General features: G+C 37.6%; 2 protein-coding genes across 3 annotated transcripts in view; one reads left to right on the top strand and one right to left on the bottom strand.

The window, feature by feature from the left end:
• wdfy4 (WDFY family member 4) overlaps positions 1–16418 on the bottom strand; it is a 46076-nt gene extending 29658 nt beyond the window's left edge. The window contains exons 1-24 of one of the 2 annotated variants that reach the window (XM_060872489.1): positions 16300–16418; positions 15434–15657; positions 14564–14811; positions 13476–13587; positions 12697–12803; positions 11972–12106; positions 11693–11882; positions 9817–10006; positions 9168–9328; positions 7989–8450; positions 7808–7909; positions 6498–6688; positions 5079–5677; positions 3484–3574; positions 3022–3236; positions 2819–2922; positions 2477–2720; positions 2293–2369; positions 1568–1786; positions 1265–1443; positions 936–1167; positions 671–819; positions 472–583; positions 192–382 (exon numbers count right to left, since the gene is read on the bottom strand). In XM_060872489.1, the coding sequence (XP_060728472.1) occupies positions 192–382; positions 472–583; positions 671–819; positions 936–1167; positions 1265–1443; positions 1568–1786; positions 2293–2369; positions 2477–2720; positions 2819–2922; positions 3022–3236; positions 3484–3574; positions 5079–5677; positions 6498–6688; positions 7808–7909; positions 7989–8450; positions 9168–9328; positions 9817–10006; positions 11693–11882; positions 11972–12106; positions 12697–12803; positions 13476–13587; positions 14564–14791 (4290 nt within the window). In that variant the 5' untranslated portion in view covers positions 14792–14811; positions 15434–15657; positions 16300–16418. Of the gene's footprint in view, positions 1–191; positions 383–471; positions 584–670; positions 820–935; positions 1168–1264; positions 1444–1567; positions 1787–2292; positions 2370–2476; positions 2721–2818; positions 2923–3021; positions 3237–3483; positions 3575–5078; positions 5678–6497; positions 6689–7807; positions 7910–7988; positions 8451–9167; positions 9329–9816; positions 10007–11692; positions 11883–11971; positions 12107–12696; positions 12804–13475; positions 13588–14563; positions 14812–15433; positions 15685–16299 lie in introns of those variants that run through there. The other variant, XM_060872488.1, reaches the window with a different exon arrangement.
• A 361-nt stretch (positions 16419–16779) lies between these two features.
• si:ch211-223a10.1 (uncharacterized) lies at positions 16780–25214 on the top strand. Its single transcript, XM_060871386.1, has 10 exons — positions 16780–17048; positions 19722–19857; positions 20018–20128; positions 20320–20452; positions 21802–21980; positions 22133–22206; positions 22317–22479; positions 22572–22654; positions 23103–23293; positions 23485–25214. The coding sequence occupies exons 1-10, from the start codon at positions 16940–16942 to the stop codon at positions 23944–23946; spliced, it is 1641 nt and encodes a 546-aa protein (XP_060727369.1). The 5' UTR covers positions 16780–16939; the 3' UTR covers positions 23947–25214.
• The last annotated feature ends 1646 nt before the right edge of the window (positions 25215–26860 follow it).

The raw sequence follows: 26860 nt of genomic DNA, 5'->3' as shown, positions 1-26860 counted from the left end.
GACACTATGTCATGTTTTTAATATTACAGATTCTGATTAAATGATCAGTAATGAAGCATTTTTAAAACTAAATATGTTAGGGTGTTTTTTTTTTTTTAAACCAAGCATTTTTAACTTTCCACTGATCTATACAGTACACACAATGGATTCTGTATTTAATTTAAGGAAATCCCCTCAAACTTGTTTGATACCTTATAGCCACTGATGCGTTTCATCTCTTGTTTCATCACTGGATTTGTGTCTAATACAGATAGCAGAACTTTGACAGCTGCATATAAAGAACTATCATCTGTTGCCATTGCAACCAGGCTGAGAACAACTGCAGGCCCTCCAATGTGCTGAAAACTGGTGGAAGCAGTGTTTGATGTAAACATCCTCACTCCTGCAAGGCAAGGTAGTAGATATCAAAAAGAGTAAATTCAGGTAATGACTGTACTATTAATAATATTAGTAAGCGGTACACACGCTCACCAAAATGACCAACCAGGGCAGCCCCGATAGTTCTAGCAGTTCCATTGAGGTGCTGACTGATATTTCGAACCAGAAGGATGGGAGTGAAGTTATCCCGTGATGGAATGCCCAGCTATAAGTTAATTAATCATATTTCTGATATTAATAATCTTTATAAAATATCATTTAAACTAAGTTAGATTTGATCAAATAGTAGCACCTCTTTGGCAATCAGACGACAGTCCACCTCGTTTAACCGATCTCTGATCTCTGCTACAGTAGTGACTGTAGCCACTGCTGGGTTTATCCCAAATGAGATCCTCTCTGGAGGAACTAACTGCACTGGAGAAAAATCTAATTTTCCATTTCCTGATAAAAAAAGACATGACCACATACGTTGTTTTATATTCTTTCACATTTTTCAAACTTCACATTTGAAGCAAAAATCAATAGTACTGGAAATATACAAAAAGTATATGCTTTACCTTGAATCTTAAGTGAAAGGTAGTTTCCCATGTACCTAGTGCCTTGTGCATACATGATCTCTACAAAAGCAGAGCTCAGGACTTCTTCAAAGAAATATGTAGGACCGACGCGCCAGATCAGAGCTGCATGCTGCTTCCATATAGGGGGAGTGCCAATAATTCCACACACATCAATGACTGCTGATGGATCCATTGCAGTGCATGGGCCTGGGAATGGCTGAATATACCGCATCTATCGAAAGAGAGGCCATATACCGGGACTTAATTCAGTATTAAATCAAATAATACATAAGTAAAAATTAAGACATAACCGCCACAATTATACAAACCTTTGTGTTCCCAATCATTTCTCCATTGAGATAAGCAGTTACTTTGCAGCTTTTTTTGATGTCTTTGGCCATAGTAACAACGAGGTGATGCCATAAACCTGGCATCAGCTGTTTGGAGCACTTAAAGCGCACAGTAGCTGGCAGTGAAGTCGGTGTCCCAGGCATTGGCTCCATCATGTCTGCAAACCAAACATTATTATAAGCATAATCTAATTTGACCTGAATGGTGACTCTGACAGGTATGATATTATCATGGGGTCTTATTTCTAATTTTCACAATAAGTAAGAAAAGGGAGTTATGACCTAAGAACTGGTAAGCCTCCTCCTCAGTACTGATCACCAGGCAGCCATCAGAGGACGAGATGCTGACTGACAGGCAGCTGAAGTGCTGCTCAGCACGAGACATATGGCGCACCACTGTCAGTAAACGCACCGGGTGAGAGTCACAGGCTGAGCTGAATCTACTGATCAGAAACCAACAGGAGAAAGACAGTCCAGCAGATGGAGGAAAACCCCGACAATCTGAGAAGCAAACACAAGTCAAGTCAAGCCAAGGAGCTTTTATTTCCATTTCAACCATATACACCTGGTATAGTATACAGTATAATTAAACAACACTCGTCTTGGACCGTTGTGCTATATAAAAGACAGAACTCCAGGAGACAACAGTACAATAATCGTAAAGCAGAGCCAACCAGTACACAGTTTTGTAATAAATATAGTGCAAGAGGGTCATTTAGCGTAGTAGAAAAAGAAAAATGCTGTAGATGTAAACATGATACACAGGTAGCAGCAAAAAATTTAGGTGGTTTATTCAGTATTTTGTTTTAGATGTAATCACTGAATCACTGATGACTGATGACTCAAAAAGACTTATTTGCTTAAAATCCTGGTTCAATTTGAATAGTCATCCCAGTGTTTGGTTTTCTGTTGCCTAATAAAAGTGATGCAAAATTCAAAAGACTTCCAAAAGATTTTGTAATTCAAAAGAATGCTGATCTACAATAGGAAGAAAAAACATTTCTCACCACCACCGATGCCTCCTGTGGGGATGGAGTCAGCACTGACACCTTTCACTGTGGCAAGAGATGGCAGAAATAGACACCTGGAAATATAATAACCAGCAATAATCAGTGTGGAACTTAAATGTAGTTTTAGCAAGACCAATTTTTGACTCTCGGATAAATAAAACATCACTGGTACTGTACACACCCATAACCGCTGTCAGTCATGTCAAATTCAACAAATGAAGGAGAAACAGAGACGGAGTAAGGCCGGAAGCTTCGTGGTGACGTTATTGAAACAAGGCTAATAATCTGGTGAAGAGAAACAGGCGTCCTACAAGTTGATAAAGTGTTCAGTAAGCTAAAACTCCTTTTTGGAGTTTGTCTGCCATTGTTAGCACTGGCAGTTTCACCCTCTGTGGATTCTTCAGCGCCATGGATAGCACATTGTCCTGGAATAAATCAAATACACCATTTAGTTCAGTCGGCTGACCTCATAAATGTATGCTTAGACAACAGGAACTAAAAAGGGAAGTTTAATATAATGTACCATTAGATAGAGGATTCTGGTGTGATGGGTCTTCCTCTGAGACAGGGGAAGAATTAGACTTTTCAGTTGTGCATGTAAAGGGAGCTTTTAAGCACAGGAACCATCTAGAAAAAAAAAGTATAACAAATAGATGAGATTATTACATCAAATTATCAAACAAAAATGAATCAACAAGAGAACGCATGAAGTGCTTTGAGTCCAACCTGAGGGACTTATGATTTATAGACTGAGAGGCCAGTTTTTCTAGGATGCGCACTACAGGCAGGTGCAGTGAGTGTGTGCTGTTACTGAGGATGTCTCTGCAGTGACTCAGCAGGGTTTCCACCAGGTTGGACTCGCACATGATCTGCCTGTTCCGCTCAGACTTCACCAGAGTCTGCACATGATGGGCCACAGCTAACTGAAGCTCAACAGACATCTGTAGGGGAAAGAACAAAAACCACAATAACGTGCCTGTAGAAATTCATGCCTGGGTATTTCAGCTTAAGGCTAGGTGATCATATTTGCATGTACATTTATTCATTCGGCAAGTGTTTTTATCTAAAGAGATAGTCTTGGCATTCTGAAATAATAACGTTCTAGTCACTAAATCTGTCCTCATTATCAATCCAGTATGACTAGATTATAGTTTTCCAGTGCATTTTTTTGGTAATAAAATTACTTACCTGAGGGTTACTGGGGCAATAGATATGAGGCAGTAGAGTCATGATGACCTTAATTGCTCCTGGATGCAGTATTGTATGATCACATGAAAACCTAAACAGATATAAATTTCACATCAGTCTTTTCACTAATGCTAAAAATGCTATAAAAATCTATAATTCTAAATTCAAATGCAAATATTATGCTATTAGTCTGTATATTTACACCTTTTGCAAGACTCCCTTACCCAGAGTAGCTTACAAGAGTGTATTCTATTAATAAAACAGCATGGACGTGAAAACCAATACAGCCAATATTTATTTAACTCTAGTTTGCTAACTCATTAAAAGAAAATAATCCACACATTATTGAACTCAGTGTCAAACGTTTTATTTTGCTTCACTGTCTTGTAGCATGCTACCAGTTTGTGAAACAATACCACATCTTTACTAAATGTATAAAATAAAAATGAAAAAAATGAAAAAAATAAATGAAATGGTAGTCTAGGTAACAGCCAGCTCTACCTACATTAAATACATTTTAGCAGTCGTTACTTTGTTTTTGGAGCTCGCTGCTGAAAATTATGCAGTATGAAAATGAACACTCCTGATTCAAATACAACCCGTGCACCATAAAAAGGCTGGGCCAGTGGAAATGCCACATAAATCTGTGGGGAAAGAGTAATCAAACAGCAACGGAAACATTGCAATTATTTATATATTACGTAAAAGGGAACAGTTCATTTCCCTATTTTTTAAACTGAGGGGGCTTGAATTTTTACTGTGGTGTCTGACACAAAATTTCCATGGAGGAAGAACAGTGCAAAAGGCTGGTGTCACTTATAAGCACTGTTAGGTTAACGTTTACGTTAACGTAATGTGGCTAGTTCAGATTTTAGTTGGGTAAAAAAAAGATTATTAGAACACACAACAATACTGTTGTCATGACTGTCGATTATTGAAAAGTTAAATAATTTGTATTTTAAATTATGCACATGTTAGATGAGAGTTTGTACTTGATTTTCCTTGCAAGTGCTTTTACTCACTGTTGAACCAAAAATACAACAGTGAACCTGCACATACTATGCATTTAAGTACCCTATGTTTTAGCCAAATACATGATTCTACAATTAAAGTAATCAATTTCGCATTTCTAACATGGTTATAAAGCACTGCACACCTTCTACAAGTTCAACTAAATGTCAGCTAAATGCATAAGAATTAAACTGATAGCTTGCAAGATTAAGATAAAAAAAAGGTACCATCAGCATCTCAGCATCCCACCACAATTATAATAATCTCTCCTGTCTTGTTCAGCACAAGCTTTTCAAATATCTTGCGGCATTTCTTTCAAAAGGATTCATGCGATGCTTACGAATGTGTACTTTTCTGTACACTTTCACACACAAGGTTCTTGTTTAGGGGAATAAAAGAAAGGGTATGGAAAACAAATAAAACCCTTTGGCAACCTGAAGTGCTTTGTCAGACAGTACAAAGAGCTGGTAGCGACACTAACCATCTGGCACTATGGTACATCCGCCCAAACGGCAGTCTGCCTGCTATCCAAATCAGTAACCTCATAATTTCTACATATCAGGAAAGCAGTCAATAGCCCTTACCTCCCTGACTCTACAGTCACAGATGAGATAGATAGAGCTGCTTTTCTGATCCGACCCAGAAAGTCATCCTCCCCTGTTTTGTGGCTCGTGACGTCCTGCTGATTCCCATCAATCTCTGTAGACTCCTTAAGTTCAGCACACAGCTCTATAGCCATGTTGATCCCTGTCCCAAACTGCTCCAGGAAGTTCAGCACTAGTATGCAGTCCTGCAGTGGTGCAGGAAGGTCAAATCCAGAACTTTCAGTCAACTTTAAAAAATCCTGGAACGACCTGTAGTCCTTGGGTGTGTCTATATCCACTGGTGCGCCACCAAGGAAGCAGCCGATCTGCAGCAGGGCCTCAGCCAGCCTCTCGTACAGGTTGGTGACTTGGAAGAAGTGAGCATTGACAGAATGCAGGTGTATAGCCATGGCCATGGTGTGCAGCGTAAGCAGGAGCAGCTCCAAAAGACCCTGGTGACTAAGAGAAGCCCACACACCTACAGGCTGCTGCATCAAAGAACCTTCCATGTCCACCAACATAGAGAGCAGACTGGTGAAGCCACCAGCTGTGCGGAAAGCATTCCAGCTGTTTGGATTGTCAAGTACTTTCAGGATTGACTGGGAGTAGAAAACAGATATATATGGATATTAGTAAAACGATTAAGCTTGCTCAAGCACATCTTGTCTTGCAATCACAAATACTGAAATTATCATAATTTATTTATGTTTTCTCCAGGCAGGTCAATAGCCGAAGCTGAGATGCGTATAAAATGCACTGATATATTATGTGTATGATTCCAAATTGGTTTAGGCTTATTCACTTTACGCCACTATTACATCTGAGCTAAGGTGCCATAAAACAAAGTCAAAACCAATTAGCACTAGTACAAGTAATACGAATAGCTGCAACACAATTCACACCATTGTCAGGGTGAAACAAATTGTTCTAATGCATTATTATAGTTTGTAAGTTAGTATTCTTGTGCTTGAATGTAAAATACAGACCTACAGTAACAGGTTAATTTGGTTACATTTAATTGGATTGCTTTCCCATTCCCTGATGTGATAATGCTCATAATTTTCAGTGTGTCACACTGCGGAGCTGCAAACCTAATCAAATTGAGCTCGAGTTAACAGCAAAATGTATATTAGCAAATCAATCTGAATTTAGATGTAATGTAATCAGAGTCCCAAAGGCTACGGTAATAAATTCTCACACTTATTATGCTTTAAACTTGTTATAATTTGTTACAATTAGAAATAAAATCTCAGTCTGGATGTAGCCTCTATACTTTGAGCTCAATTCTGAACACAGATATTGAGCCAGACTAGAGAGAAAATGGTAAGAAGAAGACACAATACGATAATGAAAAAGACGAATAATTCGAACAATGACACTTGTCAAAGAAACAGAATCGTTTGAAAGGAAAAGCCATACATGCAGCAGGTCTTGTTTGAGTTGCAGTTCAGTTTCAGTGGAAGAGCAGAGAGCTCCTATAGCTGTGCTCATGTACTCCTCTGGGTTCGTCTCAGACAACTGCTCCAGGATACAGAGAGTTGGACTGCGGTACATTTCATCATCCAGGAAGATCTTTATATAGGGAATCATCCCAGAGTCCCGTATAAACACTGATACAGTGAAGAGAACAAAATAATGAATCGTTTAATAATTATTCATTTGCGTGCATATTCACTCACCGACCGCTTTATTGGGAACAACTGGAAACTTGCACATTCATGCAGTTACCTAATCAGCTAGTAGCATACTGCAAAAATGCACGCAGATACAGGTCAAGAGTTTCAGTTAATGTTCACATCGAACATCAGGAAGTGTGATTTAAGAAGCTGTAGCCATGGCTTGGTTGTTTGTAGCAGATTTGATGTTTTGAGTATTTCATAAACTGTTGATCTCGTAGGATTTTCACACACAACAGTCTCTAGCCTTTACACACAGAATGGGGCAAAACACAACAAACATCTGAAAGTAGAGGATTTGCAGGTTGAAACGTTTTGTAGATGAGAGAGATCAGAGGAGAATGGCCAGAGTGGTCTGAGCTGACATGGAGCCTTTAGAACTGAAATCATAACTCTTTACAAATGTGGTGAGCAGAAAAGCATCACACAACATATCAGAAGATCAGGTGTGCAGGTAATTCTAATTAAGTAGATAGTCTGAATTTAGGATATTCAATGGATTTGCTTGCATTGTCACAGAGTTTCCCTTTGTGTCGTAGTGCCGATGGTAAAAAGTCCTGTGTTTGCCCCGTCCTGTATGTTGTTTAGCCTTACTGTGTTGCCCTGCTTTGTGTAAACTCCTGATTAGTATGTCTATATATGCCCTGTTGCAAAGTCTCATCCTGCATAATCGTAACTTTAAGTCCAAGCATTGTTTTCCTAGTCCAGTGTGTACGACCTGGTTTTGAACTTTCCCTGTTTTCTCATTTATTGATTATGGATTGATCTATGTTAACTCTGCCTACATGTATTTTGACCCCCACCAGAAACACTGTGTATGATTCCAGGATTTCCAACAGTAGTAGTGTTTTGCTGAGTATCTACACTTCTTTAATATGATACAATCAGCTGCTATAGTGGCAAATTCAAACTATTCTACATGTGCCATGTAATACAGAAACATTAGGAAACATAACATAACATAACATAACGAATCATAAAATAACACACATAACACAATGTATCATAAAATAACATTAGGAAATATAACATTGGAAAGCGATTTAAGAATACCTGTATTTCTGATGGACCTCATTGCTAGAGCAGCGACTATGTTTAACATGTTGGTGGTGAGCTGTCGCTCACAATCTTCCATTCTCAGCTCCCCTTTATTCACTATACACAAAGAAAGTAACAAATCAGCAATGAGGACTTAAGCAATCATACACATTTGCCCACATGTTACAGACTTCACCTGAAATTCCAGCCTTCCTCAGTATTTTAGCTCGCCGTCTGAGCTCCAATAGCAGCAGATCCATCAACCCTCCATCACTCAGCACTTCAGATAGCAGGCTACTGCTCATCACCATTCTGTGGAAAGACTGCAGAGCTGCCATGCTAAAGGCCTGAGATGACCCCTGCTTTAGAACATCCTGCACCTTCCGTAATGTATCATGAGGGATGTAGGAAAGCTGAAAGACTACAGTCTCTAGAAGCTTAAAAAAGAAGCTGTGCACAGTTGCTGGCTTCTGCCATGTGCTATCAGCCAGCTGAGCAAGACACTGCAGTGTCCACTCCAACAGGAAGAAGTTGGCCTTGTCCCATGACCATATTGTGTGGATCGTGCACAGGATTTCACTGCAGGTCTGTGCGCTGCCTGAACGCAAAAATGAGGTCTGAAGAATCTGAAAAGCTCTGAGGTTCTTCACTGCTCTGCCTAGAAAATTAAATGATGTAATTATATATAAACCAATCATTAATAATTAATAATAAACGTCTTTGTGTAGCCCTATGTCAAAGAACGGCACAAAAGCACACATTACTACACTGTCACCTTTGCTATCAACAGAGTGAATGTTATTATACAAATGCTGTTTTCGCACAGTCAGAAAGTGATTTACATTTGCTGAGAGAGTATCATGACATTACAAATACCTTTGGGTCTGTATACACAGGAAACTCTGCATTTAAATCAAATTACACTCTTTCAGATTGATTGAAACTATGTTATTTGGTACATGTGAAGAAACATCTTGGAGGTCTATAATCAAGTGTGTATATAATCCTGTCAAAAGTCTAAAAACATTGCTTTTCTCACTAGACAAAAGGCACTGATGTTTAGGGTAAATAAATATATAAGTGTAAAAGTAATAAGATATAATTTCACCCTTAATTAAAATCACATCAGGGCCAAATTGAATCAAGCTAAAAAAAAAAGCCAAACATTTCCCACGTTTCCTTCCCTCTAGAGTGAGGTGCTCTGCTTGGTGATGAATGGTGGACTGTGGTATGGAAAAGGAGAATGGATGCGAGGCATCTTAAGTAGGTTAGTGAGATGAGTTCTACTTCATCATGTTGGACATAACTGCCTTTGCCATTCTGTTAATGGGAGGTGATAGTGGGGAGATGCTCTAGATCTGTGGTATGTCCGTACCTGTGGTCAAAGGTGGGTCAAATTTAAAGCCTGGTGGCTGGGGGTTGTTCACACAGATGGCCACCTTTAACTCAGCTTTGCCAAATAAAGTGAATGAGGCAATGAGACCCAGAAGGTCTTGCACTGGAGAAAAGTCCTCCTCTGATGTTTCTTCCTCACACCTGTAAAAGAAAAAGCAAGCACAGATGGAAAAGCAATATCTAACGCTGTGATATTTTTCCCACAGTGACGTTTGAATATTTCAGAATGCTCGAATGCTCGGTGACTGTGACTATGGCTGTGTATATGACCATTTCCTGTGAAATAGGAGGTTTTATCCTGCAGTAATCTCATTTTCAATGATTTAACACTCAGACTCAGAAAAATGGAGTAATGAGATTTAAATTTTACAGTGATCTTATTATGACCCACTTTATTATTTAACAGAGTGGTATTCACAGGAACTGATCGAGGAAAGTGAGAGTAAGAGACAATGTTGGAGGGAAATCCCCTTGGTTTTTCTTTAGAGATTGTCCTTATAGCAGCTGTTCTATTTCAGAGAAGACAAGCCCAAATCTTTAAATGTATCACGTTTTTCCCCACAGACTTACTAGTTATTTGGTTGCTCGATAAAAATGTAACGCTCTAAAAGAAATGAAATGAGATATACCGTGCCATGATGGCCTGGAGGATGGTGTAGCCATCATTGTTCTCAAACTCCTCAAAAAGTGCAGGGGTGTTTGGGTATGAATCCTTCACAAAGCTGAACACACTCACAGCAACCTCAGCAAGAATCAGCCCATGGACATGCTCGCTCATTTTCAGCATATTTTGGATGCAGATCTTCATACAGTTCTTAGCTACACAGGAAAATAATGGGTAACACTTTACCTACAGGGAATGTTCAAATAGCTGTCTACACAATAACCACTTAAACCCTTAATGAAATCTGGTATAAACCCACATTTATACACAGTAAGCATCATCTAACACAAAGATTGTTTTTGCCAATCTCTTCTATTAGAATATCATGACAAAAAGACTCACAAACAGATTCTATTCACAAGCCATTAGACTCCTGAACAACACCACTACCTCACACACCTTACCCTGTATATACTGTAGTTTTCCATACAATATTTCTACTATTTATTTCTATTCTTTTTATAAGGGAGACATGCAAAGTAAGAATTTCATTGTATGGTCTAAACACCATTGTGTTTTCAATGTGCACAGGACACTAAACCTCTTGAATTAAATCTTGAATGACATCTGATTTTGTATCTTAGTGCATCTATAGTATGTCAGAGTCACATGATAATGATGACGAGAATAACTGGAAAATCTGAACAATGAAGTGTTTCCTCATGACATTACTTAAGGTAGGAACAGCAGCAGGAACATCTGCTTTATAACACTGCATAATGTTTGTTATAAAGTGAAGGTTTTAACAGTGGATTGACATATTTTCTCTGACCTGTATGTAAATATAATTTATTTTAATTAAAAAAAAAATCATTGACACTTGGCATTTTTTTAAAAAAGGTCTATATGACATGATATAAACAACAAATAGCAATAAACAATACCCTAAAAAATGAACAAATAAGGGAATGGTAACAGATTGCTTTTTTGAAAACCATATATACACTGACAATCTATCAATCAACTTATTTAGTAAGAATTTAGATTGTAGTAATGTATATTTCTATAGAGCTAATTCCAAAAAACAATTAATTGGCTGTGTATAAACTGCTTTTGTCAATTTTGGTGTTGGATTAACATCCAAGTGACCTTGCTTTTTCTGACATAACATCCTTTGTGAACATGTCCACAGTTGTAGGCTTAGTGTATACACTGTTTTTGTCTATGCATGTGTAAAACATGTTTATGTCCGAGTTATAAATCTCCCACTTAGTACAAGTAATTGCTTACTTTAAAGCACAAAGTTCCTTCAAAAATATTCAATTAACAATGAGAGAGAGCCTGGATCAGATAGCCATCAGATAGAGCCTGGAAGCATCTGATCAAAAGAACAAGCTTAATTTAATTTAACAGGCTTAAAGTAGCTGTTTTGTTTATCATTTGAGAATCATGTGAAGACAAATGAACATCATTTTGCGAGACTGTGGTCTGATTCGACTTCACACAACTGAAAAACATGTTTCTAGACCTCTACCGACTTTTAGTCTACTTTGGAAAACTTTTGAACTAATAATATTAAGATGCTTGGATGAAAATCTATGTAAATCCACACAATAAAAAATCTACATCTATAGAGAGATTAGATAATGGAAATATAATTAGCGCCCAAAGACAGAACAAGTGAAAATGTGTGGGTGTTTAAGCAAATCTGTAAGCACACACTCTACCCTGTGTATATAAGTCTTATCCTAAAAGCTTGTGGCTCATTAATTTTGTGCTTGTGTGTGTGTTTGTAAATGTAAATGTATCAGATTGTCTGTGTGTATTTGATTGTGTGCACATATATTAGATTGTGTGTGTGTGTGTGTGTGTGCATGTGTATATAGGATAAAATAGCTGACCTTGCAGAGCAGGAACTGTGTTTGGGACCTGGGCTGCTGATACAGCCCTGAGCACGCGGGAGACCTGTCTCCTCCATGAGGAGCTACACTGGTCCCACAGGGAGGTGAGAGCAATGATCACACACTGCAGCTCCTCTGTTTCCACCAGCTGTTCTACAAACCGCTCCTGTCTGCACAGCTGCAGGATCACCTAAAGCGCACAGCACTTACACGTTTAGCTCAAATATTGTTTTAAAAATATATAATGTGGCTGACATTACAAGATCAAAACAAATGTACCTGAATTAACATGTCCTGGAATGAGCACTTGTCATCCACCTCTTCACAGGCTGCTTTAGCAGGAAGAGCTACGAACAGATACAGGCACTTCACTAAAGCAGGAGCTAGTCCTGTGACAATTGCTGCATTCACACCCTGTGAAAAAAACAACTATTATCAGATAAACTGTTGAGCTAAAATACTTTTCTTTATTGTTACAGTTTGAGGAGCAGCTGCAACAAATTCTAATACAAAAAGGGCAATTTATGGGAAAAAAACAAAACAAAACAGAGAGCTCAAATGTCTACTGAGCTTAGGGGAACAAATCAATGAATGAAAGTATGAGGCAAAAATAACAGCATGTCATAAAAACAAAACATCTAACTAATTAATGAATAAATAACTTATCTAAATCCTCCTAAATTTTATAACATTCCAAATTTCTGAATCCTTTAACACTTTATATATCATAAAATATCTTACTGAATATTAGGACAAATTTTTTGCACTTTAAACTTTGCCTATACATTTAAATGAGATAATATCTCTCTAACATTCTTTTCTTAAGGATAACATAAACCTCCCCAATGCTTTTCCAACAAACCCATGGATTAATCAAAATAATCTAGCAGCAAAGGGAATCATGGAGTAGTGTAAGTGAAAGAAACTTGTCATATGCTGGTTAGTCATGTGGCACTGCTTGTTGTGAACTCCAGCTTTAAATGCTCAAATGAGTGTATACTTACAACGTCACTAGCAGACAAAAAATATGTAGCCTTTAAAAGCAGCCATCCTTTACATCGACCATGTTCTGGGGGTTGGAAAAACAGCTCCAAAGCATATCGCGCTTCCTCTATCAGACAAAAAAAATAGACACACACTAATTCTGCAATTACAGTTTAGAGTTTGGAGACTCCAATTTTACAAAGTTGTCTTTTAAGTTTCAGTTTAGTGTATCTTGTTTTTCACTCACAAGCTGATTTTAAAGGCATTCATGGACTGGATTAGCTGCATTAAGAAGAATCCTTCATTTGTCACATATACAATCCAACAAAATTCTTTTCTTCACATATCCCAGTTTGTTAGGAATCCGGGGACAGAATGCGTAGTGAGTCATGAAGCAGTGCCCATGGAGCATAGATGGTTTAGAGGGCAATTAAGGGTCAACTTGGCTTAAACCCACTCTCCTGATCAGTAACCTATAGCTTTTTTATTTGACACCAGGATTTACTTTGATGAAACAAATGTGAATCTTACAAAACTGTGAAATAAACCTCACAGATATACACATAGTGTAAGTGCATCAACGTTTGAATGATCAGAATTTAACCATATGATTCAGGATTGTGTAGAGAACACATTTCACAGCTTCATCTGCATGAAAAAGAGAAGCAGCTCTTTTCGCTGTAGAAACAGCTACTTTCAGTTACTCTTCTGATGTGCTATAAACATCTTCAGTCCCACCCACTCTGTGAAACCCAGTTAATCAGTGCTAGCTCTGCTGAAGAAAGCAGCCTGAGGGTACCTGCAGGTTTTCCTGCCACTCTCTGCTGTATGTGAAACACCAGAGTCTCTGTCACATGAGTCGCCATACTCTGGAGATCCAAGTCCTCGGTGGTTCTACTGCTTTCACACACCTTTAAAGACAGCAAATACACTTAAGTTAATATTTCTGAGGAGCTGGTAAAAATACTTATACATACATATGAACATTTTCCATTTTCTATGAATATTCATAAATCTTTAAAACTGTGATAACTTTAAAAGTCAGTAATTAGTCATTGTAAGTATTTTTTATAAATAAGTACTTTAAAAAATAAAATTCTAATTATTGTGTCATTATTAATTATAATAATAGCAGCATGGTATATTGCGCTTATATAGTATAACTAATAATTGTCTGTGCATAATTAAACAACAAATTATTAAATATTACATTTATGAAAACGCAACAAGAAAAACATATTCCGATGCTTCAAGTGAATTATATGGTAAATTATTCCTCATTATGGGTTCACCAATTTTTATGGTCATAAACCTGAAAACTATAGTATTGTGAATTATAACCTAGCACTTCCAGAGTAAATCTATGTTTTTTTTTAAATGAACAGAAGCATTCACTCCATGGTCATGTGCACTTTCAGAGACACGGTTGGACCTTTCATTTCTCTGTTATACGAACACAAGTAGGAACACCTTTTATCTATTATTTCTCATGACTTCTTCAAAAGATGTTTTAGTTCAGTGGAGCTTAAAGTGTACATGTGCACTGCTGATGTTCATTAACTATGACTCAGTGTACATTGCTGAACGTCTTCAGCATTTATCAGTGTTAGTAAGCCATATGAGTGATGCTTAAATGATCATGTACATACCTGTACTGAGTTTAGACAGAGGAAATATTTGTTTGGTCTAAGAGGATGTTTAAACTGAGATATGCCTTCAAAGGCAAGGGGGGATCTATTCAATTAATGCTGTACTATATATAAAAATATGCTGTTATTATTGTCATGTTAATTCCTAACTTGACAACATGAAGGGATTTCCAAAGATTCCTAATGTATGAAATCAGATTAACTTTTCCATCTCTTAGTCTGTTGTTGTATTTGTTACCTGAATGAATATGGGCAGAAGAAGGAGGAGCTGCTCTTCTCTCTCTTCTGCTGTTGCTTTGGCCAGCTGTAAGAGTTGCTCTTGAAGAGCCGTTGATGCGCCAAGTACTGCGCATGTTTCCTCCTTATGACCAGGCTCTATCTGAGGTTCATCACTCGTCAGCTCTGTGCTCTCTGTACTTTCTCCTGAGGCACTCAACTCTCCAGTCTCCTTATTGATCCTTTCCATATCTCCACAAACTTCCTTCACTAAACATGACACAGAATCACACACACAAACAGCTCTATTTGTAAACTGCTACCTGTTTAAAGAGCCAGTATCCTCTGCCTGAGGAGGCTTAGAGAAACAGTCAAGCATTATTCATTTCCCTACAGAGACCAGTGCGAAAGCATTATTACACAACCTAACACTGCAGGCATTATTGTTTGTTAATCCTCATTTCACAAGATGGCAATTTGTCCTGTGATGGGGCAAGTATCTTGTGCTGAAGGGAGAATAACTCGCACTAAATATATCTTTATTATCAGCTACAGAGAACCTCAATCTGTGGTTAACGCCCATCTTTAGCACATCATGAGTAGCATCAAGTGTAATAACATACGTGTATTCTCGGAATACATTTCACAAAAAACATTTTTTTGTAGTCTTGTTTAAGTTCTATCTTTCTATCTTGTTCTACCTCCGCATGCCACAGCAGAACTTGTAAGGTAGGGTTGTATGGCAAAAACACATACCTCATTCCTCAATGGCTCAATGAAACAGATCACATGCATATGACAGGCAATAAAAAGCCCTGCATTGAACTTATTTTCCATACTGATCATTTACAATTCACCTAACCAAAGCTTTTAAAAGACTTTTATAACTTACCTGTTGTTTTGAGGGAGGCATCACCTTCTGCCTTCAGGATATTGAGGACACAGACTGAGTGAAGCAAGGAGTCTTGTGTATTTGAGCACTTAGGAAGAAGCCAGCTGAGACATGCCTGTTATGAACCGACAGCTTTCTGCCAGTTAATAATCTGCACTGGGGGCCTGAACTTTGCACAAAGAGAAACTCTTACATCAGCGGCACATGGTCATGTGCTGCACTTCCTAGACAGGGAAAAAAGAGAAGTGAGTGTGTGTGCAAGTGACTCCAGATTTTCAGACTTAAGTATATGTACTTAATTGTAGATTTATATTCATTTTAAATGACATTTCACTATGCTTCAGAACCCCAAACACTAAACACCAATGACACTTTGATGTATTTATTATTTCTGATCTCAGAAATGCTTATACACTTAAAACTACAATGCTCACAGTCGTACACATATATAATCCAAATTCACAACTGCACTCCTGTAAGGATTGTGGGGGAAGGTGGGGTGCTGCTGGAGGACCAGGACAGGGAGCTATAACTAGGGACACAGCGCCTACAACTAACTCATTTAAAACACTACTGACCTCGTGTGGTTTCAAGAGGAATAATCACAATGTGGAGAAACTATACACACACATACACACACATACACACACACACACACACACACACACACACACACACACAATCTAATGCACACAGAAAATCTGTTACATTTACACTTACAAACACAAGAACATAATTAATGAGCGTGCTTGTTTGCTTTGCTTGTTTAATATAAATGTATTAATATATATCTTATATATCTTATTAATATTAATATATATCTTCTTTATTAATAAGCTAATATGCTAAAAATGACAATGCTTCACCTGTATCCTGACTATATCCACCAAATAGACCCTAATAATGTAAACGAAAACAACAACATTTACTATATATTTGTAATCATTATTGTTGTCTGGTTTCTTATTCTAACATTAAAACGTGCTAATAAGTAATAATTCATATTCTGTTGCGGTTCTTCCGGTTAACAAGCTCAGTGTTTTGGTTTTAAACTGTAAACAGAATTAAAGTAATTTACTCTGCGATATCTGACAACCTTCAATAACGAATAAAAATTTTTTAAAAATAAATTTTTATAACTTGAACTGTTCGTTCATTCGACCACTTAGTTATTTAGCGCAGACTGTATAGAAATACAGCAACATAATATGTAAAATGTTAATTATACTGAAGGTATATATTCTTGTGCTTGTATTTTGAAGTCTAATAATATTTGTAGTGATTGGTGGATACAGTACGCGAACACATGTAGCCAATCAGATGCGAGAGGCAGAGATCTGCTTTTGTCTAATCTAATGTGAAATCGGCTCTTCTTACTCTTCTTTTGCTCTTTGTAGATTTTTTACTTGATCACATCGACCTAGGAACATTTTTCTTTCCTGTTAAAGTGTGCAGGATTGTGTGGATGAATAGTATCATATAGGTGTTGGTCGTAATTCCGGCACTATGCCGCTGGTGACTGGAGGAAGCGGTGTGTTTGAGGCGGTTCAGAGAGGAGATGGAGAACAAGTGGCGCTGCTGATTCAACAGGACCGGAGCATCCTGAAACAGAGAGGTGTGTTCATCAGACAGCTGTGTTAAACAGGACTTACTGTGGTTCATCAGACAGCTGTGTTAACCAGGCCTTGGTTCATCAGACAGATGTGTTAAACAGGACTTACTGTGGTTCATCAGACAGCTGTGTTAAACAGGACTTACTGTGGTTCATCAGACAGCTGTGTTAAACAGGACTTACTGTGGTTCATCAGACAGCTGTGTTAAACAGGACTTACTGTGGTTCATCAGACAGATGTGTTAACCAGGCCTTGGTTCATCAGACAGATGTGTTAAACAGGCATTGGTGTGGTTCATCAGACAGATGTGTTAAACAGGACTTACTGTGGTTCATCAGACAGCTGTGTTAAACAGGCCTTGGTTCATCAGACAGATGTGTTAAACAGGCCTTGGTTCATCAGACAGATGTGTTAAACAGGCCTTGGTTCATCAGACAGATGTGTTAAACAGGCATTGTTGTGGTTCTTCAGACAGATGTGTTAAACAGACCTTGCTGTGGTTCTTCAGACAGATGTGTTAAACAGACCTTGCTGTGGTTCTTCAGACAGATGTGTTAAACAGGCATTGTTGTGGTTCTTCAGACAGATGTGTTAAACAGGCATTGTTGTGGTTCTTCAGACAGATGTGTTAAACAGGCATTGCTGTGGTTCTTCAGACAGATGTGTTAAACAGGCATTGTTGTGGTTCTTCAGACAGATGTGTTAAACAGGCATTGCTGTGGTTCTTCAGACAGATGTGTTAAACAGGCATTGTTGTGGTTCTTCAGACAGATGTGTTAAACAGGCATTGTTGTGGTTCTTCAGACAGATGTGTTAAACAGACCTTGCTGTGGTTCTTCAGACAGATGTGTTAAACAGACCTTGCTGTGGTTCTTCAGACAGATGTGTTAAACAGGCCTTGGTTCATCAGACAGATGTGTTAAACAGGCCTTGGTTCATCAGACAGATGTGTTAAACAGGCATTGTTGTGGTTCTTCAGACAGATGTGTTAAACAGACCTTGCTGTGGTTCTTCAGACAGATGTGTTAAACAGACCTTGCTGTGGTTCTTCAGACAGATGTGTTAAACAGGCATTGTTGTGGTTCTTCAGACAGATGTGTTAAACAGGCATTGTTGTGGTTCTTCAGACAGATGTGTTAAACAGGCATTGCTGTGGTTCTTCAGACAGATGTGTTAAACAGGCATTGTTGTGGTTCTTCAGACAGATGTGTTAAACAGGCATTGTTGTGGTTCTTCAGACAGATGTGTTAAACAGACCTTGCTGTGGTTCTTCAGACAGATGTGTTAAACAGACCTTGCTGTGGTTCTTCAGACAGATGTGTTAAACAGACCTTGCTGTGGTTCTTCAGACAGATGTGTTAAACAGGCATTGTTGTGGTTCTTCAGACAGATGTGTTAAACAGGCATTGTTGTGGTTCTTCAGACAGATGTGTTAAACAGGCATTGCTGTGGTTCTTCAGACAGATGTGTTAAACAGGCATTGCTGTGGTTCTTCAGACAGATGTGTTAAACAGGCATTGTTGTGGTTCTTCAGACAGATGTGTTAAACAGGCATTGTTGTGGTTCTTCAGACAGATGTGTTAAACAGGCATTGTTGTGGTTCTTCAGACAGATGTGTTAAACAGGCATTGCTGTGGTTCTTCAGACAGCTGTGCTAACCAGACTTCAGTGGGCATTTTCCTGTATTTGCATTTCGCTCTTATGTGGTTGCTTTGCCAGGTTGGGCTGCTGCTTGAATTTTAGTTTCTTCAGCATGTTTTAATTTAAAGATTAGTTAGTTGACTTTGATTTTTGCATCTTTATATATCATGTTTGTCATGCCAAATGCTCACATGGTTTGTTTGACTGTTAGTTGTTTTTAGGTGGCTTATAGCTTGATTTAAATGTGCTACGTGCAAAAAAGAAAGATAAAAACAACAATACTATTACCACCTAATATAACTAAATAATAACTACTCCTAAAAATAATAATAATGATAATAATAATAATAATAATAATGATGATGATGATGATAATGATGATAGCCTAAAGACTGAAACAAAACAAATGCTGGATCCCCTACAGTTTGCCTATCATGCAAACAGATCAGTGGACGGCGCAGTCAACATTGGACTGCACTACATTCTGCAACACCATATTATTTTAATATGTAGAGTAAAAAAACTTGCCCTCTTATTTATGACTTATTATATATGCACAGTATAGAAGTAAAGAACATGGCTATGTAAATTAGCACAAATAAGTGTAACACATTTGTGTAAGAATACTTCATGTGTCAAATGAACTTTAAAAGTAAAGTAAAAATATCATTCATAAAATAACTTGGTGTTTGGTCACTGTTCAAAAGTAACACTGTGTTAAAGAGGATTTCTAGAATGAAAGACTGCTTGTCCTTCAGAAGCCAGTAAGATATCATGAGATATTGTGTGTACTATACATTTGTTAAGTTTTATAGGTAGATATTACATTATCTTATGCTATGTACTCGATATTACATTTGGCTTTTGCTTCACTGTGGCTCTGGTGAGGATAAAATGGTTACTGAAGATATATGAATGAATGAATGAAATGAATGAATGAATGAATGAATTTGAAGAACCTTCTAGAGGATTTTGCTCCTTATTTGTCCTGTGGTATAACACAAGGTATTATGTAAGCATGTGTATTTTTTCAGGTTGGGGTGGATTTACCGCCCTCCATTTTGCCGCTCTTCATGGGAATCGTCCAATAGCTGAAATACTCCTGAACTGCGGTGCTGACCCCAACATAACCTGTGATGCCGGACAAACCCCCTTTCACTTTGCTTGCCGGTATGGAGTCCCTTCTATACTACTACTGTATATAATGGATATCTGTCCTTTTCATGTTGTTGATTACAGAATGCAGTAATGTGTACAGCACATTTTCCATCCAGGATTGTCTCACAACTGGTGTAGCATATGTGTTACTATTATTTTTTCTCTGTAACAGACATGGTAACATCAGCATCATGCACAAAATGGTTCAGCATGGCGCAGACCTACGCATGGTAGATCAGCAGGGAAAAACATCACTGCATCATGCGGTCTGTGGAGGAAGCATGTGAGTAACTCAATATTCGGTTTAATCTGATTTAATAATTACGCTCATCTGGTCTGTAACCTGGGTTGTGTTCTGCATTAGTGTAATTCCTGTGAGCTCAGGACACGCAAAGAGGCATTGCAGGCACTGGGAATAAACGTTAATGTCTCACAGCACTGATTCCCTTTTCTTTACCGCTCTCTGATGATCAGCGTTGCCATGCAGTACCTCTGGGAGACGACCATGTTCCGGTTCTCAGATGCTGACAACCTCTTGATCACGCCACTTCACATGGCAGCATCCACTGGCAATACAGATGTGGTTCGGTATTTGCTGCGAGAAAATGTAAGATACAAAAATGTTATAATTAGGACACAATACACTTATAATATATAATCAGTTTATAATGGTTTTTATAACACTTTTATAGCATTCAGTGACTTTTTATTTGTTAAAGAAATATTCCAGGCATTCATTTAGACTTTAAATAAAATTAAATATTACCACGAACACTACTATTATTGCTGGCGTGTATCTATGACTCTATGACTAGTTGAAAAAAAATACTAAAAATGAATAATAATAATAATAATAATAATAATAAATGGAATGGGCTCCAAAAGTCGTACTTTTGGATTTTGTTTTTAATTTAAAAATAGGAAATAAACAGGCTTTACAATTTTGAAATAACAATTTGAGAAGATATTTAAAATTTTGCATTTTGAATATTCATGATTCTGCACCATTCCTGGGTTTCTTTAAATGTAAACAAATGTGTGATACTAAACATGTTAACTGCTTTTTCTCGTGTCTAATCACTTGAAGTAATCAATTGAAGCATGTGTTCAGACAGCACTTTAATTTGATTTCAAATGATTTGATATAAATTGCATCATAAATGTTTGCACAGACTTGTCCTGCTCGAGTGCACAGTGTCATTAAATCCAAAAGGGGAAAATTCATGTAAATATTTCAAAGATTCTATTTTTCACTCAAGCTGTTGCCAGTAATATAATCTGTAATGAAAGCTCTGATATTTATTTAGAAACAAATGCAAAATAGAAGCATTTTCCTTAGTGTCCTCAGACTGTTGTACCTCGTTGTATGAGTGCTTAAAACTGAAGTAGAGAGAAAAAAGAAGTAGGAAAAAAGATAGAATAAAAATAAGGAAAGAATAATATGAGATTTCCAAAAATATATATATCTTTTTCAATTTGTCTATATAGAGGAGATTTGAATTGTATTTTCACACATATACCCTAGTTTAAACAAATATTTATGTTGTAAGATCAATTATAGAATTGAAAATAAGAGGGAGTGAAAACTAGCATAAATCAGTGGAGCGTTTTTTTTAAGAATTACACAAGCTTTTAGTTCTTGAACAGTGGACTTGTTATTACTGTGGAGGTTGAAGCATCATAATGAGGAGGTTCATTAGTAGTTGTCTATGTACAAATCTTGTGTTTGGATACTAGTGAAGTGGAGCAGACAGATTTCAGGGATTTTAAATAATTGGCTTTAGGACAATGCCATCTTAACCCGATAACTCAATCAACTGTCAGTCAGGTCGTGACATAGTTTTTAATTGTGTTTAACAATTGTGTTTAACGGTATTAATCGTATATAATAAACTTTTTTTCGACTCGTTTTTTTTTTGTTTTTTGTTTTTTGTTTTTTTGCACTCCCTAAATCAGAGATGTTCAGCAGATGCAGTTGACCACAAGGGGGCAACAGCGCTACACGTGGCTGCTGAGAAAGGTGCAATTGAAGTGTGCTGGCTGTTACTGCACAACACCGGTCTCCACATTCTACACACAAAAAACCACACTGGCCTCACCCCTTTAGACCTCTGCAGTCGCGGAACTACTTTTAGGTGTGTTGACTGCCAGTTCTTGTCACTAGTTACACCTTTCCGAGCATAAAAGTGGCTTTATAAGCTAGAAGAAGCCGTTCTGCAAAATCTCATGCCACTTTGTTTACCTTGTCAATTTTATGTCATTCTTTATATTTATTTTTATATTTCAGGCATCAGCAGCTCACCAAAATGTTAGAGCAGTTCATCAATAAGCCAAAGGATCAAAAGCCCAGAGAATCATATGGTACCATTGTGCTGTCAGTCACATGTACACACACACACACACTTTAATATGTGAGAATTTCTGCTCTGTGTGTATGGATGGATAGATAGGTGGGTTTTTTTCTATTACAGTAATGTACTACTGGACGCTTCTTTTGCCGAGTGTCAGTGGGGCAGCGGTGTTTCTTATAGCTGCAGCCCTTGGAGAAAATGGAGGCGTGCTATGTGGGCTGTTGTTTCCCTTGCTGGCAAAAGTCACCTTATCTCAGTACCACAGAATGAGTGACTATCAGAGGTTAGAGGGCGATGTTTTTATTCTGTATGATTGTGTTACATTATCACATATTTGATTTGGATCATTTGTTTCTTCTAATTTTTTGCTTTTAGGTTACCAAATCCCATCTATCTTGGAACTTTGACTGCAGCCATAATTCATACCATAATCTGCTTTTACTACAGAATTCTGCCTAATATCCTTCACTGGTAAAAGGTGATATATATTATTGATAGAATTTTGCGCGTAGAAGACGTCTGATCCGCACTGCTGCCACTGCCTCTCATCCTATGTTGAAAATCATCCAAAGTCTTAGTGAGAGTCAGAGATTAGCATACAACTGATGCCTACAAATGACAAAATGAAAGAAATGCTTAGTCTGTTTTGTAAAAGAAACTGACATGATATATACCTTGTACGATAGTTTCAGCTGAAGCAAGAGTTTTACTTCTGCTGGCTGAGGTACTGTATGCCTTATGCTGAATGTGGGTGTCAAAAACAAGGACAAAAGCTAATAGTGAGACTTCAAAAAAGGAATTGAGAGCATGCCAAATATATTCAAAATTTATCAATTATGTACTGCATAAAAGATGTTTTGATAGTTCTGGTACAAAATACATTAAAGTTGCCCTTAACGCTGTTACATATTTGGCCAGCTTATACTCTCTTAAATGTTTCAGTACTCCATTTCTCTGTGGTTCTCTGGCTTTTCTGGAAGCTTCTAACCCAGGATCCAGGAAAACTGAAAGCAGTTGATACAGATCCTAGAATCTCCAGTATAGCAGACTTGGTGGAGTCTAATCAGAATCCCTGTCGCTTCTGTGTTTACTGTGAGGTGAGAAAACTTCATAGCCAGTGGAAGGTTTTGGTTTGTGCTGATTGGGATTTTTATTTATTTTTTGGTTCTGGACAAGTTGTTTGAATTATTATAAATAGTATAAATTATTGAATTGATTTTTTTCTTCTCAATTTGTATTTATCCATTAATTTCTGCTGATTCCATTCTATTCCTTTATATCATGTTAGCTGTTCCAAGTGGCCAACTGCAAGCACTGTCGTCTGTGTGACCTTTGTGTCATGGATTACGATCACCACTGCCTTTTCCTAAACCGCTGTGTGGGCCAGAACAACCACCGTGTCTTCTTACTATTCGTCCTGGCCATGATAGTGGCTCAGCTCTTTTTCGTCGGCACTGCTGGATATTACCTTCACTGGAGGTCAGAGGTGGAGGAGAGCTGGAGCTGGAGCTCAGTAGCAATGAGAGAGGCGTGGGTGCTTCTGCTTCTCATAATCAATGCACTCGCTGTCCTCTGGGAGACCTGGCTGCTTTCTGAGCAGTTTAATGCCATCTCTGCTGGAACCACCACGTACTTCAGACAATGTCACCACAAGAAGTCTAACTGGAGCAAGCGCATGGCCACAGTTCTTTTGTTTTTGATTGAAGGGAAGAATTTTAGGAGTAAAAATCAAAATGCTATAGATATTTAGTTATAAAACAATTTACTTGTTTGATTTTACAATATTTATTAGTTCATTAAGACTGAGGAATAACTGCTGTTACTTGAAGTTTGTTCTAATTGGTGCACAGTTTTACCTGTTTTTTTTTTTTAACTAGACTCGCATCACTGTGTGCTTCCTATAGAGGAAATATGTAGGTTTTATAAATAATATTTCAACACTTGTTTTTTATGTTTACTGAAGAATTAGTATTCACTGAACCATTTAACTTATTTACACTGTTTACATTTACATTTACATCATTCGGCAGATGCAATTATCCAGAGCGACGTACAAAAGTGCTTAAGTCTCTATCATTGGATACATTAACTCTGGTTCACTAGGTTACATACTTAAGATACCATGAGTCTAAAACACTGTTCAAAGATTTATTTATTATTATTTTTTAAATACACAGATCATACATTTTTTGATATTTTAATACAATACATGATAAGCATATTTGATGATATGGTAACTTTGAAGACTCAGAATGGAATTAGATGTACTGAGCTTATAAATGCATTCACTGGCAACATATCAGGTCTAACCACCATATTAGGTTCACTCTGAAGGTAAAAAAAGGGATCACCACTGACCAGTCATTATTTGCTTACTGGATTAGCAGCAGTGACACTGACATGCTCAACCTACTTATCAAAGTAGACAATGAGTGAATGTTAGCATCTGTTTAGTGCTCAAATATTTCATTGTGTATCGGCATTTAGATTTGGGGTCATTAAGGGTCATGGCCTAGATGTGCTGAGCTTATAAATGCATTCACTGGCAACATATCAGGTCTAACCACCATATTAGGTTCACTCTGAAGGTAAAAAAGGGATCACCACTGACCAGTCATTATTTGCTTACTGGATTAGCAGCAGTGACACTGACATGCTCAACCTACTTATCAAAGTAGACAATGAGTGAATGTTAGCATCTGTTTAGTGCTCAAATATTTCATTGTGTATCGGCATTTAGATTTGGGGTCATGGCCTAAACATCAAGGGCTTTTTTTTCCGTACCACTGGAAAAAAATAAAAACAGTAGTAGAAATGTCAGCACTGTCAGCAGGACATAAATAAACAAATGCTGTAAATGCACAATACTGTATGAAAGTAAAAATCTCCCACTCAAGTGGCTTTTTGTTGTGTTCTGCATCCACATCAGTCTCAGATAGGTGCTGTGTGAACAAATAATTTGCCTCCTATTTGTATCTGTATTTGTACACATTTATAGCATATTAGATTTTTTTTTTAATCTTATACAAGTGAACAACCAATGTCAGAATTAATTGTCAAATCTAATAAATCTTATGTTGTTAAAAGCATGTTTTCTAGATTGGATAAAAGACTTCTTGCATTAGACACTAGTGTGCTCTGCCTGAGCACTATCAATGCTTTTAAGCTCCGATTACATCATCAGTCATCTGCATAGTCTGTGTTTGCTCAGATCCTAATTTATCATTGATTTTCTTGTGGTAATGTCAGTCAGTAAAAGAACATGAATCTGCAGGGTTGAGAAAGATGACCATGGATAATTACATTTCATTACTGCTCAGACACAGGCCTAGTCACTGTTGCATCCATTCTCATTCCTCCCTCTTTGTCTTGTCAGTGCAGATTTCAGAGGAAATGCAATTTAGCTGCTAATCTCCAAACATGTGCATCACAGGATTCAAAGCAGTTGTGTTCAATCAGTGGCCTAAGATGGTAGTGCAACGTAACTATCAATGTAATTAAACTTTAAAACAAACATTAATAATAACTAAAGGTTTTATTACTTGAAAATAATTTGAAATATTCAGGTGAATAGTTATATGAGTCAGGATAATATTGTGGTACAGTGGGTAGCATTGCAGGGTTCCCAGTCCCATCCAGAGCTTAGTTTACTGTCTGTTTGGACCTTCACATGCTGTCCCTATGTCTGTGTCAGTTTCCTGTGGGTTCTCAGGTTTCTTCCCACTTCCCAATTACATACCAGTAGGTAGAGCGGATATGCTAAATTGCCTCTAGGTGTGAATGTTTGTGTGAACGTACTGCACGCGTGCATTGTGGCGTGTGATCGACTGGTAACTCATCTAGGGTGTATCTACACACAGTGCCTAGCGTTCCTAGGATATGGATCCACCATGACCCTGACAAGGATAATCAGTGTAAGGGCTTTGTGAAAACTTTACTTGGAAAATCCTCAAAAAGGTTTGTCAGGGTTTTCAGTTTTTCTTGTTTTAGCCAACAACTGTAAAAGAATTCCTCTTTTAAGAAGTAGTATTGCAGAGGTATTGCATTCACTGTGTTCGTAGTTATAATAAGATTTAAAAAAAAAACAAAAAGCTTGTTTGAGGAAGTGTTACCCAATGACTAAGAACAATCTGTAACAAACAATCTGTTTCTTTCACTGTGGGCAATAAATCATGGTTCTGGACTCATAACTATCATTTGACATTGCATTTGGTCCTGGTCCGGCATGTCCAACCACACAGGCTTTATTAGCAGATTAAAAGATAATTTTCTATAATAAATTTATTTGCTGCAGTTCTGCTTTTGTAGTTCTGCTTCTGTCTATGAGCTGGTTATTTTTGATGGCATAGATGCCCGGTATGTTGTCATGCCAGTTTTTATATGGTTTGACTGAGGTTTTAAAAACACATCTGAGGATTTTGTAAGCAAAATCTAAATTTTTTGAGACCTCTTTCTGCCTTTTCTTACTTTGCCTAACATTTGGTTACATACTGGTGCTTAAGTAGCAGAGCCTACTGTGTTTATTTGAGTCATTATAACAGTTAAGCAGGTGTCAATACAGGTTCATAAGAACAGAGAAAGGTATCTTCAAATGCTTAAAACAGACATTACAGTCTAATAAAAGATTAGCAAAAGAAAGTTATGCATTATAAAAAAGCATGCAC

Source organism: Tachysurus vachellii, chromosome 6 (assembly GCF_030014155.1).
Source record: "Tachysurus vachellii isolate PV-2020 chromosome 6, HZAU_Pvac_v1, whole genome shotgun sequence".
Taxonomy (NCBI): Eukaryota; Metazoa; Chordata; class Actinopteri; order Siluriformes; family Bagridae; genus Tachysurus; species Tachysurus vachellii.
The sequence above is the reverse complement of the archived record's forward strand: the minus strand, read 5'-3'. Positions and strand labels throughout refer to the sequence as shown.

Coding starts and splice junctions, on each gene's coding strand:
- si:ch211-223a10.1 (XM_060871386.1), top strand. CDS start 16,940: ATGCCGCTGGTGACTGGAGGAAGCGGTGTGTTTGAGGCGGTTCAGAGA. Junction 22,207..22,316: donor AAAGCCCAGAGAATCATATG/GTACCATTGTGC, acceptor TTTCTATTACAG/TAATGTACTACTGGACGCTT. Junction 22,480..22,571: donor AGAATGAGTGACTATCAGAG/GTTAGAGGGCGA, acceptor TTTTGCTTTTAG/GTTACCAAATCCCATCTATC.